The 19,207-nt window shown below is 39.5% G+C and overlaps 1 protein-coding gene across 1 annotated transcript in view; it reads left to right on the top strand.

The window, feature by feature from the left end:
* LOC134628446 (voltage-dependent T-type calcium channel subunit alpha-1I-like) overlaps positions 1–19,207 on the top strand; it is a 190,994-nt gene that overhangs the window by 64,910 nt on the left and 106,877 nt on the right. The window contains exons 5-6 of the mRNA XM_063475124.1: positions 7,740–7,899; positions 17,505–17,847. Of these exons, the coding sequence (XP_063331194.1) occupies positions 7,740–7,899; positions 17,505–17,847 (503 nt within the window). The remainder of the gene's footprint in view (positions 1–7,739; positions 7,900–17,504; positions 17,848–19,207) is intronic.

The following is a 19,207-nucleotide window of genomic DNA, read 5'->3' as shown; positions in this document are numbered from 1 at the left end:
TTTTCCTTTTAAAATATTAACCACAGCCAAAGTCTTTGTCACTTCTATCTCAATTTTTTAGATTTATAGACATGGTGGATGTTATGAGTCACTGACACTAAAAATACAGTTTTTATGTGGAAGAACTTGTTGTTTCATGCCCATACTAAAAGTTTTACTTCTTTACTGAAATATAAAACAAAATAGATACATTTTATCAACTTTGCACTTCCGCCCAACAAATTAAATGTCTTAAAATGACAAAAGCTTGAAGTTTTGGTTTACCAAAGTTTGTGTTCTGAACTTTCATTGCATCCCTTAATGGCTAGCAGTCTGTTTGTGCAGGGTGGACTTAATTTGCCCGTGAATAAGTTTTTTGCTGTACAGCTCTCTGTTGGCAGGGAACACAAACAATGATGAGTCACTGAAGTCTAAACCATGTTTGCAGCTGTAATCTGACATTTCTGTGAGCAGAGGGGACTTTTCTGTTCACTGAGCTTCTTCCTCTCTGTCACTCCAAAACAAAACAAAAATAAAATAAAAACAAAAAAAAGCAAATTGGTTCTTTCATGGTGAAATGTCTAGTTTGGACACAAAAAGAAAAGAGGCGGTATAGAAAAGTCACCCGACACTTTATACAATGTAGCGGATGTCAGAAAAATAAATCCCCTCACATCAGATTGATGCTCTTCTTGTGGTTTAATAAGAACACTGCATCTGGGTTAAGCAAGGATAGGAAAGAAAGAAAGGCAGGTGAGAGGAGAGGACAAAAAAGGCAGCAAGAGAGATAAATGAAGGAGGGAAGAGGGGATTATCCAGCTCCATAAAGGATAGTCGAAGATGGACGAGAGGAAGAGAGGGATGATGAGAGGAGAGATGCGGGGGGACTCAGATGAGCAGGCTATTATGATGATAGATACAGCTGAGGAAGTGCGAGCGATTGAGGGAGTCGCTGGAAGAATAGAGATAAAAAGGAGGCAAGGGACGTGGAAGACAGGCACCTGGAGAGGGGAAGATAACATGAGAAAAGGGAGGTGATTACATAGAAAAAGAGAAGAAACAACATTACCAACCCACTCGTTTTCAAAAATTATAATGTAAAATGTTTTCTACAAAGTCTACATTTCTTTTAGCCAAGTAAGAAAATAATGTAATAAGCAGGAGTGTTTAGATTTTTATGTAGAAAAACAGTTGTTTCTGCTTGTTTTAAGGGCTCTGATCATAAGGTTTGCAGGTCTGAATTATCTCAATAAGAAATTAAATGGATGGCCACGAAACTTGGCTCATATATTCACATTGATAGTTCAGCTATATAATGCTATAATAGTGTCGGCAGGTAGAATTAGTAGGTGAGCAAACAGGGAGGTAAATAATATCCCAATAGCTCAGTCTGAAACCTGCACAATAACATGTCTTATGTCTGCGTTTGGATGGGTCAAAATGTTTCATTTTGGGGAAAATATTTGAATATGATTGCATTTTACTGTTTATAAAGGTGGAAAAAATCTCAATTTTTATTATACTTAACCCAGTAACATTTTGTAACAAACCCACAGCGGACCCGCGTGCATGTTCATGCTTTGCAGCATTCTTTATTTATACGCAAACACACACAGAGCTGCAGCTCTCTCCTGCAGCCAGCTCAACATTACCAACACCAACACCACAGGACCCAGTGCAATATTTAAGTCGGCGGGGGTGATTGCGGATGCCGTGCAGGTGCGTCCGCCTTCCCTGCACGGCACCGCAAGCCACGCCCCACCACACATTTGTTTTTCTTGGTTGAATTGAGTTATTAAATTAAAGCCCAAGAAAATCAGACTTCTTATCACATGCAGTATTTACTAAACTAAAGGTTATTCTTTGTTTAACCTGAAGCTGAATCATGAAAGGAGTAGCATCTATATGGAAAGTTTATATGGAAAGTTCAAATGTTTCAGTTGCTAACTTGGGGCTGTTCTTGTTAGTGGCATATAAACACTAACAAGAGTCTGTGATTGGCTAACAGAAGTAAAATTACAGGCAGGAGAAGCAAAGCATGTAAGTAAAAGTTGGCTATCAGCACAGTACCCATGAACAGATGGACAGAAATACTTCACTTTAATTCAATTCAATATCAGTTCAGTTCAGGTCAGTTCAGTTTAATTTATATAGCACCAAATCATAACAAGTCACCTCAAGGATCTTTATCTTGTACGGTAAAGACTCTACAAGTAGAGAGAAAACCCCCAAAATCAGATGGCCTTCTATGAGCAAGTACTTGGTGACAGTGGGAAGGAAAAACTCACTTTTAACAGAAAGCAGACAAATAAAACTGTTTTGGGAGTTTTCCAGTTTCCATTTCCAAGCCCAAGAGTCAGACGTTCAAATGAATTGAAACTGTGTCTCGGTCTGGTTGATTTATAGGCTGCACAAAAGATTGCTTCCACTCCTCCTCCTCAACCTGTGCTTCGAGGATTGTGACAATTAGTATGACCTGATTCATGTCAACTAACATATTCATCCTCCCATCATTTACTAACAGGGACTTAGAGAGCCCTAATGTTTAATAATCCACATTTGACTTCAGAGCTCTATTTGTCATTAGACAAGACAAGAAGTGGTCAGTGGACAGCGGGCGACTTTGGGAGTTGGCTGCTATCCAGACTATCCAGCAAATAAGAAGATAGAATATATATTACTGGTTTTCCTGTGGCTAAACATTTTATATTAACTTTTGATTATATGTGCAAGGATAGATCTGTGTCTGTGAAGGTTCTCAGTCACCCGGGTCATTGTAGTCTAAGGAGCTGGAAAGAAAAGCGTCTGAATTTCTTTACGTTTCCTTCTTTCAGACAAAAACTGGTTCATCCCAAAGAAAAAAACTCCCAAACACAAACTTAACAACATAGTGTATGCTGTACAGTGTAGCGAGGAATGCTCAGACCTCTAAATCACCTCTACCTCGGTGAGACCAAACAGCCACTTCATAAACGCATGGCACAACATAGAAGAGCCACGTCGACCAGGACAAGACTCAGCTGTCCATCTGCATCTAAAGGACAAAGGTCACTCCTTCGAGGACACCAATGCTCACAGTTTTGGACAGAGAAGACAGATGATTTGAAAGAAGAGTGAAAGAAGCCATCTATGTCCACTGTGAACGACCATCTTTGAACAGAGGCGGTGGTTTACGACACCAACTGTTTGCCATCTATAAACCAGTGTTGAGATCCCTTCCCAGACGCGGGGCTAGTGGGGCTAGATTTCACAGTGGGTTCTCCCAAAACCTTAGCTGATTGTGACCTACACCCGTTTTCACACCTGGGGTCGTGTGAGTGGGTAGAGGATTAATAGGGGGTCCATGACCCTTGGGGACATTCCCATAGGGCTTAAATCTGGGACTCTCCACCATTTGATGAGAGGTGAAACGTCTTCAAGAAAACTTAAAGAAGTCCAGATGTTTTTCTTTCCCAGCTCCTTATGTTAGATCTACTACTTTTCATAGCTACAGCCAATATGGGGGAACTCATATTACTTACAAAGGGGAATTTCTATCAGCCTCAGGGGACTTTTGTGTTTTCTTCTAATTGGCACAAATGTGCATGGTCCTTGTACACATAGACTTTAACTAACATCAGCAAGTTAATATTTTTGTTACCACACATAAATGCTTCCAGCATAATTTCAGCCTTTCTTTATTACGTTTTTCAGTTCCCTTTTTTTATAAAAAAAAATTATAAGATGTTGAAAGCACAGCATATTTTCAGTAGATTGAATAGATCTATTAATGCTCAAGTATTGGCAACACAATTGTCAACATTAACATTAAAGCATCAAGTTATTTTGTCAAGCACCAGCAACACTATCCAAAGAGTGAGAAGGCCAGGTTGTAACAGTGCCAGCATCGGCTGCCAAAAGCCAGTTATTTGACTCATTTTTATTTGTTGGATGATAAAGATGCAGTTATGTGCTTTGAATAAAGACTATTTACCGGAAAGCTCTTCGCTCCACATTGTTGGCTTTATGAGTGCAGACACACCAGTAAATGCATATGTTGTGCAGGCAGTACATGAAATGTTGCAAAAGTGCAACCAACACAAAGCCACTAAGCACTTGTGTAAACACACTTTCAGGCACATAGTAACTAAGCGATTGCAGACACTCTGAACAGAGGAGTCACTTAATGGCGCTAATGGAAATTATCCATGTCGGGTTCCCACTGGTCACAGCTTAAAGGACTGGGCCTGTTTACTACATTACCCTCAACCCCTCTGGGAGACATCGTATTAGCTGCCAGGGTAACGGCCATCAGGGTATTCTATGTTGTTCCCTTTTCATTTACATTCTATTTGATTCAAATCATTAAAACTATGAAGGAAACACTGGTCCTTCAGTGTAGGCAAAACTTGTGTGACTAGAACAAGTCCACTATTTTAATTTAGAATTGTTGTTATTTTGTATGTCTCGTTGTACATGTGACACATTCTCCTCTTTTCCTTTTAATTAGTTAACTGTTTTAAATGTTAATATATTCACATTAGGGTGCCTGACTTCATATTGCAGTGTTTTAAGCTTCTAGCAACTTCAAATAGACTTAATCAATCTGAAATGGGACGTCTGTTTCAACTTGCTCAAAGAAAATCAGGTTCTCTGATTTTAGTTTGACTGCAGGTGGAATCTACTTATAGTAACTTAATTTAAATAGCATTTTTCAGGGGTAGCTAAAGTCATTAATTACAAAGGCCAAAGTAAACACATTTTTTTTAAAAAGAAACGTCTTATCAGACACCTTGTTGTCTGGTTGAGAGGAGAACGCTTGAATTTTTGAAGAATTCAGTATCCACAATTCATCAATTATTGACATCAAAAAAGCAAACTCAGCCCAGACAGTTGTTCACCAAAGGTCATGTGTTGTGTTTAAACCCAAAGGATAAAAAGAGAAGGAGATGATATATGTACATATATATATATATATATATATATATATATATGCCCACCAAACTAAAATCTCACCTGTTAAAAGGGGGATTTAAATTCTCATGAGAAATGAATATTTTCCATGTGTGACTTACCACTTCCTGCAGCTCTAAAGAAGATTTTATACAAGAAGATTAAAAAAATCGAACTTTGTATCCATCACTAATAGGGAAGATTCTTTCATGCTCAGACAGAAAATATACATCAGATTCAAAACACAGCTTTATTTGAAATGGAAATATCACTTTTACTGTAAATACACGGGTCAAGTTTCCAAGTCTTCTGCTTGTGTACAGCTGCACGCCTCCAGTGTATGCGTTCATCAAGTAAGACATCTTTTTTATTACGTTATGTAATGAGACCCCTGGAAGAGGATCTATGGATGGGCTTCCCCCTGACTAATCAGTTAAATGTTGTATCAATCTTCAATCCATTTTACAGATAGAATTTAACCCATAGTTTAGTTTCCCCAAGTGTTTAGCGCCAAAGTAATTGGCTGTGGGATTACAATTAGTGAGGAGATTAGTGATTGATTAGCTAATTATGATAATACGATGGCTTATATAGAAATGGTTGTGTAAATTTCTGCACCAACTAAAGAGTGGGAGGGATGGCAGAGGATGTTTTAAGACAGGGAAAGCGATAGGTGAGACGAGGATTTGGAGTCTGTGTGCACTAATTATACAGATCTAGACATTTTTTGTGTGTTTGTGCACATCTTTCATTTTCCAGTGGAGCATAGGGGTATGTGGCTCATCCAATTTTAAAGCAGGAATAAGGCTGTTGTTGAGAGGGATAAAGCTGATGAGCCATATACCGAAGCTAAGAGGAAAAGAGTTGTTGAAGCTTGTTGACACCAGGTGAAGAAGAGAGATGATGATCAGTGATCAGCAGTATGGCTTTGTAGCACTACAGATGTTTGCTTTTAGAGTGTTAATAGAGAAGTATAGAAACTGTCACAAGGAGCTGCACTGTGTTTTTGGAGCTGTGGTACTGCAATAAGAAGCCATGAGTGGCAGAGACGTACGTGAGGGTGGTGGGACATTTACAAGAACAACAAGACAGAGCTGAGGTGTGAGGTGACAGATGAGGTCACGGTAGGGGTGGAATGGTAAATGGTAAATGGCCTGCATTTGTATAGCGCTTTTCTAGTCCATAGGACCCCAAAGCGCTTTACACTACATTCAGTCATTCACCCATTCACACACACATTCACACACTGGCGATAGCAAGCTACATTGTAGCCACAGCTGCCCTGGGGCGCACTGACAGAGGCGAGGCTGCCGGACACAGGCGCCACCGGGCCCTCTGACCACCACCAGTAGGCAAACATGGGGTTAGTATCTTGCCCAAGGATATTTGGTATGCAGCCAGGATGCAGCCTGGGATCGAACCACCGACCTTCTGATTAGTGGCTGACCTGCTCTGCCACCTGAGCTACAGCCACCCCACCCAATTACATCAGGGATCAGCTCTGAGTCCCTTCTTGTTTGCATTGGTGATGGACCGGTTGGCATATCAAGTCAGGCAGGAGTCTCCGTGGGTATGATGTTTGCAAATGACATTTTGTTGTGGGAGTAGGGGGCAGGTGGAAGAGAGCCTGGAGAGGTGGAGGTATGCTCTGGAGAGAAGACGAATGAAAGCCAGTAGAAACAAGACAGAATAAATGAGTGTGAATGAGAGGTAGACAGGTGTAACAATGAAGCTGCAAGGAGCAGAGGTGGTGAAGGTGTGCATGAGTTTAAATACCTGGGATCAGCCAAGCAATAAACAGAGTGTGCAAGAGAGGTGAAGGAGGGAGTGCAGACAGGTTGGACTGAGGGGAAAAGAGGTTAATTGTAACAGAAGGATAACAGTACTTGTCCAGTGTCCTGAAACTTTTAACCTCTTAAGCCCCAAGCCTAACTGATCTCCTGCCTTTTGCCCCCGTATCAGGGGGCGTTGGGGCTTAGTACAATGCTCACATGTGGCAAGTTTGCAGCTTACTTTGTTTGGGAATCACCTTGTTGGTTACTTGGTTGTTAGTGCAAAATACTATTTTGTTATCTTTGGCATTTTTTTACAGGTTAGCTGAAAACATAGAAACAAATGATGTGGTTTTACAACAAGCTGTCAAAAATAAAGGTGGTTAAGGATACAATTTGTATGGACGTTTTTGCTAAGTTGTCTATTGTGAATAGAAACAACATGGGCTCATGCCCTGAGTTGCACTAAAAGTGGTCAGACACAAGGACTGGATAAAAAGGAGCAGCCAATGTCCAAAGAAATGCTTTGAAAGACTTTTACAAGGTTTGAGAAGACAAATAATCTCTTGACTGTGAACAAAAAGGTTATTTTGTGTTTTTTTGTTTTTGTTTTTTTTTACTGTTTCATTTAAGTCAAATAGGGATTTGGAGCAAGAGTAAAGTCGTTACTAGTAAATCAATAACAGAACTGCAGTGATGCTTTCCAAGCTCGCAATGCTTTGTAGTGCTAATATTACTGCTGTTCAGCTCACAACAGTTCACTAATTAAGGTCGGCTTATTACTGTATATGAATAAGTCAGCTGTGATTCGGTGCTCTCCTGCTGGTATGTAATTACTTATAGGTATTTTTTCTCTTCATGCTGGAAATATAAAATGAGTAAATTATTCCTCCTCTTTCCTCTTGTGTGCTGTTCTTTACCTGTACACAATTTTCATATAAAGCTTCGTAGCAAGTGGATGGGAGCGCCATTGCTCCGTTTAGATCATAAAGTAAAGTCAGCCATAGAGCTGTGCGGGATGTGTCATCACACAAGTATTTGTCTGTCTCTCTCCAGGCATGCGTATCCTGGTGAACCTGCTGCTCGACACGCTGCCCATGCTGGGTAACGTCCTTCTCCTCTGCTTTTTCGTCTTCTTCATCTTCGGCATCATAGGAGTGCAGCTGTGGGCGGGGCTGCTGAGAAACCGCTGCTACCCTGAGGAGAACTTCACACTGTGAGTCACCGCCTACTCCATCTGAGTGTGGAAAAGAGTGTGAGACCGTGTAATGCACATTCTGTCTTCTTGAACATTAATCTCTCTGCCAGGGCGTGTGTGAGTCTGATGTCTACACACTGTCACCTCTGTGTGTGTTTCTTTATTACGGTAATTGTGTCAATGATGTAACTTCTTGAATAGCACATGAATCAAAATACACACTGTACCCGCAATGTATATGTGTGTAAGTCTCTGTATGTGTAAATAGGTTTGTGACCTCTCCTCTCATTACCTGCCCTCCCTCTGCGTGACTCTAGAACATTAATTACATCATCTATTCAATTCACTCATATTTCCATAGTGTGACATTAAGCCTCCCTCTGGCCCCGTCTCTCAAGTGCTAATATAATGAGGCTGATGGCAAACTAAAATTTGCACAAAGCAAATATCATTACCTCATAATCAAATCTGCCACTTAATTAAAAAGCTGACACTCTTCTTCACTGCAACCCTTCTCTCTAAACCATTTTCTGCCAAGTCATCAAGATTGTATCAGCGTTTCTGCAATAAACTGCAGAGACATAGGATCGAGAAATTCCAGGTACTGTAGCTTAAACATGTTTGGCAAAATGAAATAGATGGAGAAGGGGTGACTGAACTTTTTTAGGTTTCACAATGCTGTAATATTCAAATTCATCAGACAAGGAAAGGTTATAGAAGCATCTCTAAAGACTTTAGATTCCAACACACAACCACAATTCACAGAGATCGTCTATAAATGGAAGAAATTCAAGACCATGTTCACCCTCCACAGAAACGATCGACCAACAGAGATCACGCAAGAGTGCAACATGTGCCAGTCAATCCCAAACAACAAGACCACATTTGAACTTATTGGTTTAAATAAGATATGTTCTGTTTGAGGAAATAACACGAGTTGTCATGGAGCACTGAAATCTGAGTTATACTAGAAAATGCTGAAGGAAATGTTTAGGACATCTGTTATGGGCAAGACAACAATTCTTAGCATATAAGTTGCACTTCAAAATCAAGCGTTAAAGTACAATATAGTTAAAGTTACAGTGCCTAAAATCTTACCACTAGATGTCAGTAGATTGCAGTCAACTAAAGTCTGTTCTTACCCTTCCTAATTCTCACAGTAATTTTCTCGCATTCCTCACAAATAACTCTGTCCACCATTAATCTGTAGTGATGCTAGGCTGTAAGGCAGCTGTTTACCTCAGCTGTCAATATTCCAGGTGTCCACATCTATTTAATCTGGAGGAGGCTGTAACACTTTGTGAAAGGAAAGTGATACTGAGGGGAGCTGTTGAGGATATCTTGAACTTTTCTGTCAGTAAGTGCTGCTGTTACCACTTGTTAGCTGCTGTTGACCTCTGTTAGCAGGTGTTAGCCTCTGTTCGCTGCCATTAGATGATATTAAACTGTCTTTGAAGTAGATCTAGCATTGCTGGCATGACATTTAGTGAATAAACTCTCATATGATGTGAGAATGTAATCAAACTGTTTATCAGAGGGACAGCATAATGTTAGCTGCTGTTAGCTGTTGTTCAGACTTCTTCTTGTTCCACTGACAAGTAATTGCAGCGATATCACGTTGTCACTTTTGTTAATGTTTTCACTTCTTTGGTGAAGGGGACCTCTTCTCAGATGAGAAATTACAGGTGTGATCTTTCATATCTTGAGAGTGAAGGTGCAGGCACGAATTCAAATTTGCCTCCAGTGCACATAAACACTTACGACTTCTCTTCTTCCCCATCTTTGGTGTAATAGATATGTGGCCGGTCTCTAGCCACATACGTACATGTTCATCTCGGCCACTATATTCAAGATGGTGGATAGCAAAAGACTGACTGTAACTGAACTTCAGAATGACCAAGTCCAATTTCTGGCCTTTAACCAGCAGAAATCTCAAAGGAGATGAAGCAGTATATTTCCAATAAAGTTATGAATCTGAAATTGTGAATGTGAGAGCAAGCTGGTAAATACATTTCTTGCAAATATATAAACAAAATAACTTTGTATGTTGTGACAAATCACCCCCTGCTCTTCGCATGCTCATTCCTCTACTTTTTAAAAAATTCAAACACATATTAGAAAGGGTGCAAGAAGAAAACAAATAAAAAAAATAAGAACTGTTACATGCACACACTTCCTAGCTGTACAGAGTACTGTATCTGAATTTCAGAAAAGGTCTGAGCTTTAGGTGGACTGTGCCTTTATCCTTTTGCTGTTGTTTAGTTAACCTCTATTGCCTGTATAGTTTAATAGTATTGCGCAGTTTTTTGTTTTTTTCTTATATACTTTTCAGGACTACTGTTCCGTGTCCCAATGGCTGTGGGGTGTTTATTTTTGTTGGCGGTATCAGAAATTCAATTACTCTTCTGTCATGATGCTTTAGTGAAGTGCAAATGCTTTGTAGTTGATTTAGGCTCATTCTCTGCTCATGGAGTACTACTTGCTTTTTTGTATTTCTGGGCATTAGACTGTGTAATGCATGTGTTTGTGCAGAGCAGCAGAAACACCAGCTGTCACTCATATGTCAGCAACCTTCAGCTTCTACCCAAAAAAAAAAAAAGTTTGGTGATTTGAAAAAGCTTGTCTTGATTAAAGTTCTTTAATTCAGCAATTTCACAGTTCTCATGCAAAAATGTTTAATAGTTTAATTATTTTAATCATGTGTCTTTGTGTAATTTCTTGAGACTCACATGCAGACTTGATTTGATTTTTCTCTTACACTTTCTATTTGGGTAGATTTAAAAAGAGATCAGAGATAGGTTTAAGACATGCAAATGCATGGAGCAAGCATCCTCTCCATTTTAATGCCATAGTCACATCTGAGAACATCTGGCTGTGGTGCCATAGCATTTGTTCCAAACATTCAGGACCCTCTGTTTAAGTCACTGGACTACATCACATGTTGAAAAATGATTTTCAAGTGGCACAGAGTGCATTTACATGTGAGGGAGCCGGGCACCGGGGCACTTTGTTCTGGTTATCTGATGTGAAGGTCAAACAGCAGTCTTACAACACATGGTAACCTAGGCTATTGTCAGTATATTTTAATGCCTTTTGTTTTTGGTAGTTGTTGTTATTTTAGATAAATTATACTACTAATACTAGTAAGGAATATCCTTTAAATTTCATACTTTTTCTAGTTGTGAGAACCTCAATAACAACATTTTGTGTGCTTGGCTCAAGATTCCTAATATGTGTTGTTTTAAAACTGAATTTTAATTGGAGGCTGAATTGCCTAAAATAATCTTAAATGCATTGGAATATTGTTAAAATTAGCTGTAAAGTACTACTGTGTATTTAAAATCAGTTAATTGTGCCTAAGTTTGTAGGCAGTTGTTGATTTCTTCCTTTCCAGTGGAACTAGCTCCCAGTTTGGCTTCAGGAGTCAGACACTGTCTCTACTTTTAAGATTGGAGTTAAAATCTATCTTTTGATTTATTTAATAGGCTTAATCCAGCAACTCTGAACCATTCCTTATTTATGTTGCTATTGAGGTTTTTCACTTGATGTCATGCAAGTGTTGTCCCTTGGACATGATATTACCACCGGTTACTAGGAAAACATTTGTATTCCGTGATTCCTGGAGGTTGTGAGGTGAAAATGATTGCAAAGAAAGTGCTGTACCAAAAACTCCTGATGAGTGACAGACTGCCAGGATTGCCTGTACGTTTACTCCCTCAGCTGACGGGCGGGAGGCATGAAGATCTAAGTTGTTAATTAATGTGATACTAGAAAATGAGGCGATGTAGGAGCTTCAAATTGATATCATAGGTGAAGTTACTAAAAATATTGAATGACTTTGATTCTCACTGACCTCAACCTTAAGGTTAGAGGTCATGTTTTCTGAAATTCTTGTCAATGCAATAACTAGTGAACAAGGCAACGTAGAAGATTCAAATTGATACATAGGTGCAGTTACTAAAAATCTGAGTTTGAAACTCAGTGATCTTGACTTTAAGGTCAAGATCAGAGTTCAAGTTTTCTGAAAATCTTCTGAATGCAATAACTCAAGAACAAGGTGACCAAGGATTTTGAAATTGATACCATAGGCGTGTGTACTACGAGGGAGGAAGCAAAACTGAACACACTATACACAAGAAGAGCAACTACCAAAATAAAACAGGAAACATGAGACACAGATTAAGACGCAGACTTGACACCGGAACTCGGGAAGAACAGACATGAGAACATAACTGACTGGATGTGACACATGGAACACAAGGCACAGTAACAAAACCTAAAGACCAGAAACCACAAAATACTAAAGATGACAAACCCAAATGAAAAACACTAAATGAGAGGAAATGCAAAAACCAGGAAACACAAACACTGGCTTCCTCGATCCAGGACACCTTGAGCTGACTGTTGTTGTGAACTGCCATTATACTTAATTAATTGAAATGAATTAGATCCTTTTTATGTTGTCATGATATATTTGTGATTTAAATGTTTCCTCCTAATATTAATACTGTCTAGGAACGCTTGTATAGAAAAGAATGATAAAATAAACTGGCCCAAAAGTAAAAAAATGACCTAATACCAGCTGGCTTTTATTCATTATCTGCTCACTTGTATTTTTCACAGCAAAATTAGGAGATTTTTAATAGTCAGCACTTCTTAATTAGTCATAAATTATGACAGTTCATTTTCCCTGGTAGGAAATAGCAAATCAGAATTAGAAGCTTAAAGCTAAACAGGTGTTGTTTGTTCCTAACCATGTCTATGATTAAGAGTACAGCTAATACCACTGTGCAAACACAGAGCTCAGACAATAACTGGGATTCTGTTAGCGGTAAGGAAATGCCTGGGGAGACCAGATCTGAGGCCAAGCATTTGATTGGGCCAGTTTGGCTGCACAGAGTGGGCTGGACGACAGTTCGCACTTACAAGCCCGGAAAGAAAATAATGATCTGATGAGAGGCTTTGGGGTAGGTCATCACCATAGTAACCAATTCTGAGATGAAATGGAGAGGGGATGTAATCATGGGATGCCCTGATCTTCCTGAGTAAATCTCAATAATGTCATCCAATTTTGGTAAAACATTCGCACAAGTACTCTTTTTCCACCCTTTTTTGTCAAAGAGCTGATGTAAACAGTGTGTGAACGGTTGTAATTCACACTGCCAGGTTTCCAGAAACAAGAGCAAGAGGTATGAAACAGCTGCTTTAGCTGGTGCCTCTGCTGTCAGGAATCCAACATCTCTTCAGCTGTGAAATGACTGCTGTCTGTCTGACACTCTCTGGTGACGAACATAATCACCTCAGTATACAGGAACACACAGCTGATGTCCAAACTGATAATGAGCGAGGCTGTGATATCTGCTGTCAGTGGATGTTGGCTCAGTCGTGCACAGAGGTTGGGACTTGTGGATGGTTGGCTGTCTGTCACATTTTTCTCATATTTACTTGTTCTTCTCAGACCTCCGGTAAGGACCGTGAAAAGGATGAACAACACAGGGGTATATCTGGGAACACATGCTCATTTGTGCAGACAATACACTGCACATTTACATCCCTAAGAGGAACATGAGCATGGAAATACCCCTAGAAACTAATATCTCTGGATTGAGATGTCCAGAGAGAGTCAGTGAGATACTTCATATCAGTTTTATTTATATAATGGCAAATCACAACAGCACTAGCCTCAAGGTGCTTTATATTGTAAGATAAAGACCCTACAATCAAACGACCCCCCTCGAGGAAGGACTTGGTGACAGTGGGAAGGAAAAACTTCCTTTTAATAGAAAGAAACCTCCAGACTCAGGGAGGGGCAGCCATCCTCTGACCAGTTGGGGATGAGGGAAGTAAGACAGGACAAAAGACACTGTGTGTGTGCTGGTTTCATGTGAAACTAGTGTGCTAGTTTCATTGATTAATATTTGTGAGAGAGCTAAAGCCGCCTCTTTTGTACTTTTAGATATCTAGCATGCATTTGCTTAGTTAAATAAACTAAACATTTTAAGTTATGTGAGGAGCACACAGCATAACAGGGAATTCAGCAGAAATGACACAATATTTGCTGTCCACTGACAAATCAATTGTTCTGATAGACGTCTTAAACATTCCTGTGCTAGGATGTGTAAATGCATGGTATAAGTATATCTTGGTAACACTATATTGGGTACAGATTTATTGTGTTATTATCCCAGACAATATGAGGTGGCTAATATATACTGATGATCTGATATTTGCTTAGGAGCAGTCTAACAGAATTTTATGAACCTCTGCTGGTAAACCAGAGACTCTACAGTAATCCGAAGCTAAACTGAAACAAAGTTTAGCTTAAAACACACTTACAAAGTTCAGTGGAAGGGCATACGTGGTTCATATCTACCAGAGCTACCGTCTTAGCTTCAGACATTTGGGTTAAAAACAACTTTTTCAAATAGAATCAGTGCACCTGGAAGAAAACTGAAGAGACCTGGTCAAAAATATCCAGTGTTATGCTGTTTCAGATCAAGTTTTTTGGCTTGTTAATAGCTTCTGCTGAGCCTGCAGTACGCAGGGACAGAGTCAGTGGAAGCAATACAAAGACCTACGTATACACAGAGTGTGTTAGACAGAGGCTAGTTACTGTGCTGCTTCTATTCAGTCATCATAAATACCAGGTCAATTGTAACTGCTAACCAGTATGTCGTTCTCTGGTCTGCCTTCTAAATAGCAACCCTACCCCACACTGAAATAAAATCACACACAGCTTCGCTCTTTTTTTCAGCCTCTATCTTTTCATTTTCCTAATATTGCCAAGACGGTCACATTTACTCTCTTCCTCCTCATGTTTGGTTTATTGTCTTCTCTTTTCATCATTTCAGCTTTATTCCTTTGTCAACTGCTTTTATATCGTGTGTCTTACATTTTCTTGGTTTCATTAAACACAGACCTTTCTTTGACGCAGCTAATCAAGTCATAAATTGAGAAGTAGCATCAGCGTTCTATAACAGGCAGAGCAGACGGTCACGCTGAACCAGACAGCAGCCTGCTGCATAACACGAGCGCCAGACTTAGAACAACAAACCGCATTAGCTTTTCTTTTAAAGTCTGCTTATCTAACGTCTTCTTGTCTGCATCTTCTTCATCTTGTCATGCAACCTGCTGGACGAGCTACCAAATTAGAATTAACTGAGGAACAAATGCTGCTGATGTCAGTTTGCAGGCTAGATAGCGAATAACATGTTTAGCACATGAAAGGTGGTCGAAACATGCCCACAGTTTGGTCTGGTTAGGTCCTTTTTTATTAGTGACAGTAGCTGCTTGTGGACTTTATGTTCGGTACCACTAACAACATGCTGTCCCCACATTACATGTAGGCACTGTCTAGTACTTTGTATATTTCCTTCATATCACACAGAGTTATTAAGAGTATTGAGGTCATACAAATATTAATATATTACTCCCAGAAGAAAGTAATATGTTACACTAGCCATTAGTTTACTTTTGCATTACTCTGTAACATAGACATATAAATAACATTCAGGTTATAAGCCCTCACAGAACCCTCTCTGGGTTCTTTGCTACTTACTCTGTGTTAGCGTGAAGAGATGTTTGAAGTTAAGTGAAGTTTGCTGATCATAGCAAGAGGCGCGTTTAATGCAAGCTTGAAAGAAACCTTACTCATGCAATGAATGACATAATTGAAGCTGTAATGTGATAAATGCGACTGTGGTGCTCAAAATTGTAATCTGATTACCGTGCTTTTTTAAAGTTCTTGTACTTGTTTTTAAATCTCTTAATGTAATCTCTTTGTGGACTTTGGGAACCCTGGTTTTGCTTTATAAATAAAGCTGGTATGGTATGGTGCTTTGTTAGATTACATCCAACACTGGTCACTGACATAATCCTTGGGCTGGCTGAGATAAATGTTTCCCCAAAAACTTTTTTCACGTCTATGACGGCGCATTCCGTTTTTTGCCTATCTGGCTGTCTCGCTAACTCAGGAACTCTTTGAAAGAATTTCTTAAAATTTTGCACTTGAAGTCAAAGCAAAACTGATTTGATTTTAATGATCAAAGTCAAGGACACAGTTCCACACAAATGTTCAACGGGATAAAACAATACAGTGATGAAACTAGTGCATATTTTTTATGTGTCATGCATGTTTGCGAAGCACCACAACCACAATGGTGATTCTAGTTTCATCCTTTTAAAAGGTACTTTCAGCTGCTCCCTTCACAAGGGGTTGCCGCAGTTGGTTGCTCCACAGTTTTGATTTGCTAGCTTTTTAAGCCTGATGCCCTTCCTGATGCAACCACCGGGGGATTTGTACTTCCTGACATCAAACCAGCAATCTCTCGCTTCTTACGTATGTGTAAACTCTCCACTATTCGGTTTCTTCTATTTAAAAAAAGTATTTGCACTACATTTCAAAATCCCATCATACTCCTTGACAAAAATGGATTTTAACACTTTAAAAGTCACGCTTTAGAAGGTGACACAAACTAAACTTGTCAGTCAAAAGATTTTTTTCAGCAAAAAGCACTATAAATCACACAGCTGTGAAATGTTTAACAGGTTTGAGTCAGGCTTTGAACACATTGTTAAAATTCTGTTTGCATAGACGACTTTAAAGCCTCCAATATGTTTGTGTTTCTGTAGTTTGTGAAACACGAAAAGAAAAAATCCAAAAAGAAAATTTCACATTCCGTGTGAGAAACACGCAGATTGCTGGACTGAACAGCGAGTCTGACGGCTTGTTCTCGGGCTCCCTTTGTAGCCAGTACATGATCAATCTTGCATCAAGAAAAATGTTCGTCACACGGAAACGGTGCGCCGCGGACAGACAACGGCTGTCAAACAGAGTCAGACCGCAGACTGTCAGCTAGATGTGTCAGGGTTAAAATGTCTCCATCACTACCGCCCTGACTCTGTGTCTGTGTGCGTGCATCTGCTCGTGGTGTATTTCTTTCAATTTTACTGTTACACACATAATCATCTCTCTCTATCTCTGTCCTTTCATCCACTCATCTCTCCACTTGTGAGCACTCATATAACAAACTTAAAATGCACCATTACACATGAAGCTTTGATCTAGGCTTGTGTGCATCTCTTTGCATGCCACTATACTTGTAAAGAGACAGATGGATGAGAATGGCAAGTTTAGAGAGGATTTTGTTTTCTTCTTCTCTGATCATTTATTAGATATCTTCATTAAAAAAATACCTCAAAATGTTGCAAAATTCGCTTTCACCCATATAATATGACTTCTGTTCTGCCTGGTTTAATTGTGAGACTTTGTTGATGAAATACACTATTCCTGTCTACAATACACACATTTTATGCTGATTTTACTATGACTGGATGTTTAAAACTAGCAACAAAATACACTCACTGCTTTACGTGTACCAGTGCTTTGCCTTCTTCTTAGTCTTTGTCTCTGACAAGCAAATTTTTTCACCATTCGATTCATAAATATTTAAGACTGATTTCAGATTGTCTTTCATCTGTATTTTTTCTTCAGTTTTTTCCTTTTCCCTCTTTTTTGACCCATTTTAAAGTGTACTTATCATTTTTAACATTATGTTGTACAAGGAAATGTTTTGTTTTTAGGATACTGTTGTAATCATCGTCTCCTTCCTCGACTCTTCCAGCAGTAGCGGAGTCAGTCTCCCTCGGCCTTACTACATGGCTGATGAGGATGACGAGCGTCCTTTTATCTGCTCCCTTCCTGTTGACAATGGCATCATGTCTTGCTCCGATGTACCGGCCCGCCGAGAAGGAGGCAAGACATGCTGCCTGGACAAAGATGACATCCTGTATCGCCAGTCTATCGGTCTGAGCCCCGAGCCCCTGGCCAACGGCAGCGTCAGTGTAGCAGGGCTCTGTGTGAACTGGAACCAGTACTACACCAGGTGTCATACTGGGTACAGCAACCCCCACAAAGGAGCCATCAACTTTGACAACATTGCCTTTGCCTGGATTGTCATCTTTCAGGTAGGTTTCTTTTTTTTAACCTGAGGCTCTACAAGTAAATCGAGTAATTAAAACACTGTTTAACTGTGTGATGATTCATCCTCTGTCATTTTTATAATTCATGATATCTGATGCTGTTAAATAATACAAGGGATACATATCCAGGTGGCAGTGTGTTGGAGTGATTAGCAATGTTGCCTCACCAAAATCAAGGTACTGGGTTTAAATTAGGCTGGGTGGGGGTTTATATATGGACTTTGCATGTCAGTGAAGGTTCTCCAGCTTCTCCCACAGGTTCAAAAATGTGTGGGTTTAGGTATTTAGGTAACTGATGATTGGCCTCCTGCCATCCTGCAACCAACCGTGTCACACTGGGATGGACCCCTGCAACCATGATTTGGCTAAGCAGAGGAGGATGTAACGATTATAATGCATATAAATATAAATTGATATAAATGAAAATAATGGAAACTAATTATATACTGTTCAAAAACAACAGCAGGAAAAATAACCAAGAAAACATTCAGAGTATTACATCAACACACTGAAACGTATTGATGGCTGTGAAAGAGCTGATACCAGTTACCTCCCTGCCATTGTTTTCTTGGTTACATCTATATCTGAGCAGGAGTAATATGAATTAAATTTCATCTACCTTACTTTTTAGAAATAAAAACTTGGGGAAAAAGTCTGTATGCTTTTTCTTAAAAACTGACTTTCTTTCCTTGCTTAGTACAAAGACCGGAAACGGGGAAGCTTGCATAGCTCTGCCCAAACATAACAACACCTAATCAGCACTTGAATCAACATGTTTAAACTATATTAAAATAGATTAATATCAAGTTGTAAAAACACATTGTCTCCATTTTACAGAGAGTTATGGGTTGGGTTGTTTGGGTTGGAGGTAACTAGTGGACGCTTCACTCTGCCTATCAAGGAGGCTCCTTACTACTTCCAGCAAGGATCCGTCCACAGAATAACCCCGTTTAACATTTATAAATCATCATGTTTGCGTTTAGAGCATACTGTATATACGTTTGTGAGCATTTGTGATGGATTGTGACACCCCAGCTGGTCGCAGCAGGTGGCCGCCTGTTTCTGCTGGAGGTTTCTTCCTGTTAAAAGGGAGTTTTTCCTTTCACTGTTGCCAAAGTGCTTGCTGAAAGGGGGTCATATGATTATTGGGGTTTTCTCTGTTTTCTTTGTATTATTGTAAGGTCTTTTTATGCAATATAAAGCACCTTGAGGCAACTGTTGTTGTAATTTGGTGCTATATAAATAAAGCTGAACTGATACCTTCAGATAGAGACAAGCCAGATGCTTCTTCTTGTTTCCAGTTTCCAGTCAAGGATTAAAAAACTGTTCCTTTAACAAGTTCTGT

This window comes from Pelmatolapia mariae, linkage group LG6 (genome assembly GCF_036321145.2).
Source record: "Pelmatolapia mariae isolate MD_Pm_ZW linkage group LG6, Pm_UMD_F_2, whole genome shotgun sequence".
Taxonomy (NCBI): domain Eukaryota; kingdom Metazoa; phylum Chordata; class Actinopteri; order Cichliformes; family Cichlidae; genus Pelmatolapia; species Pelmatolapia mariae.
This window is presented reverse-complemented; position numbering and strand designations above follow the sequence as displayed.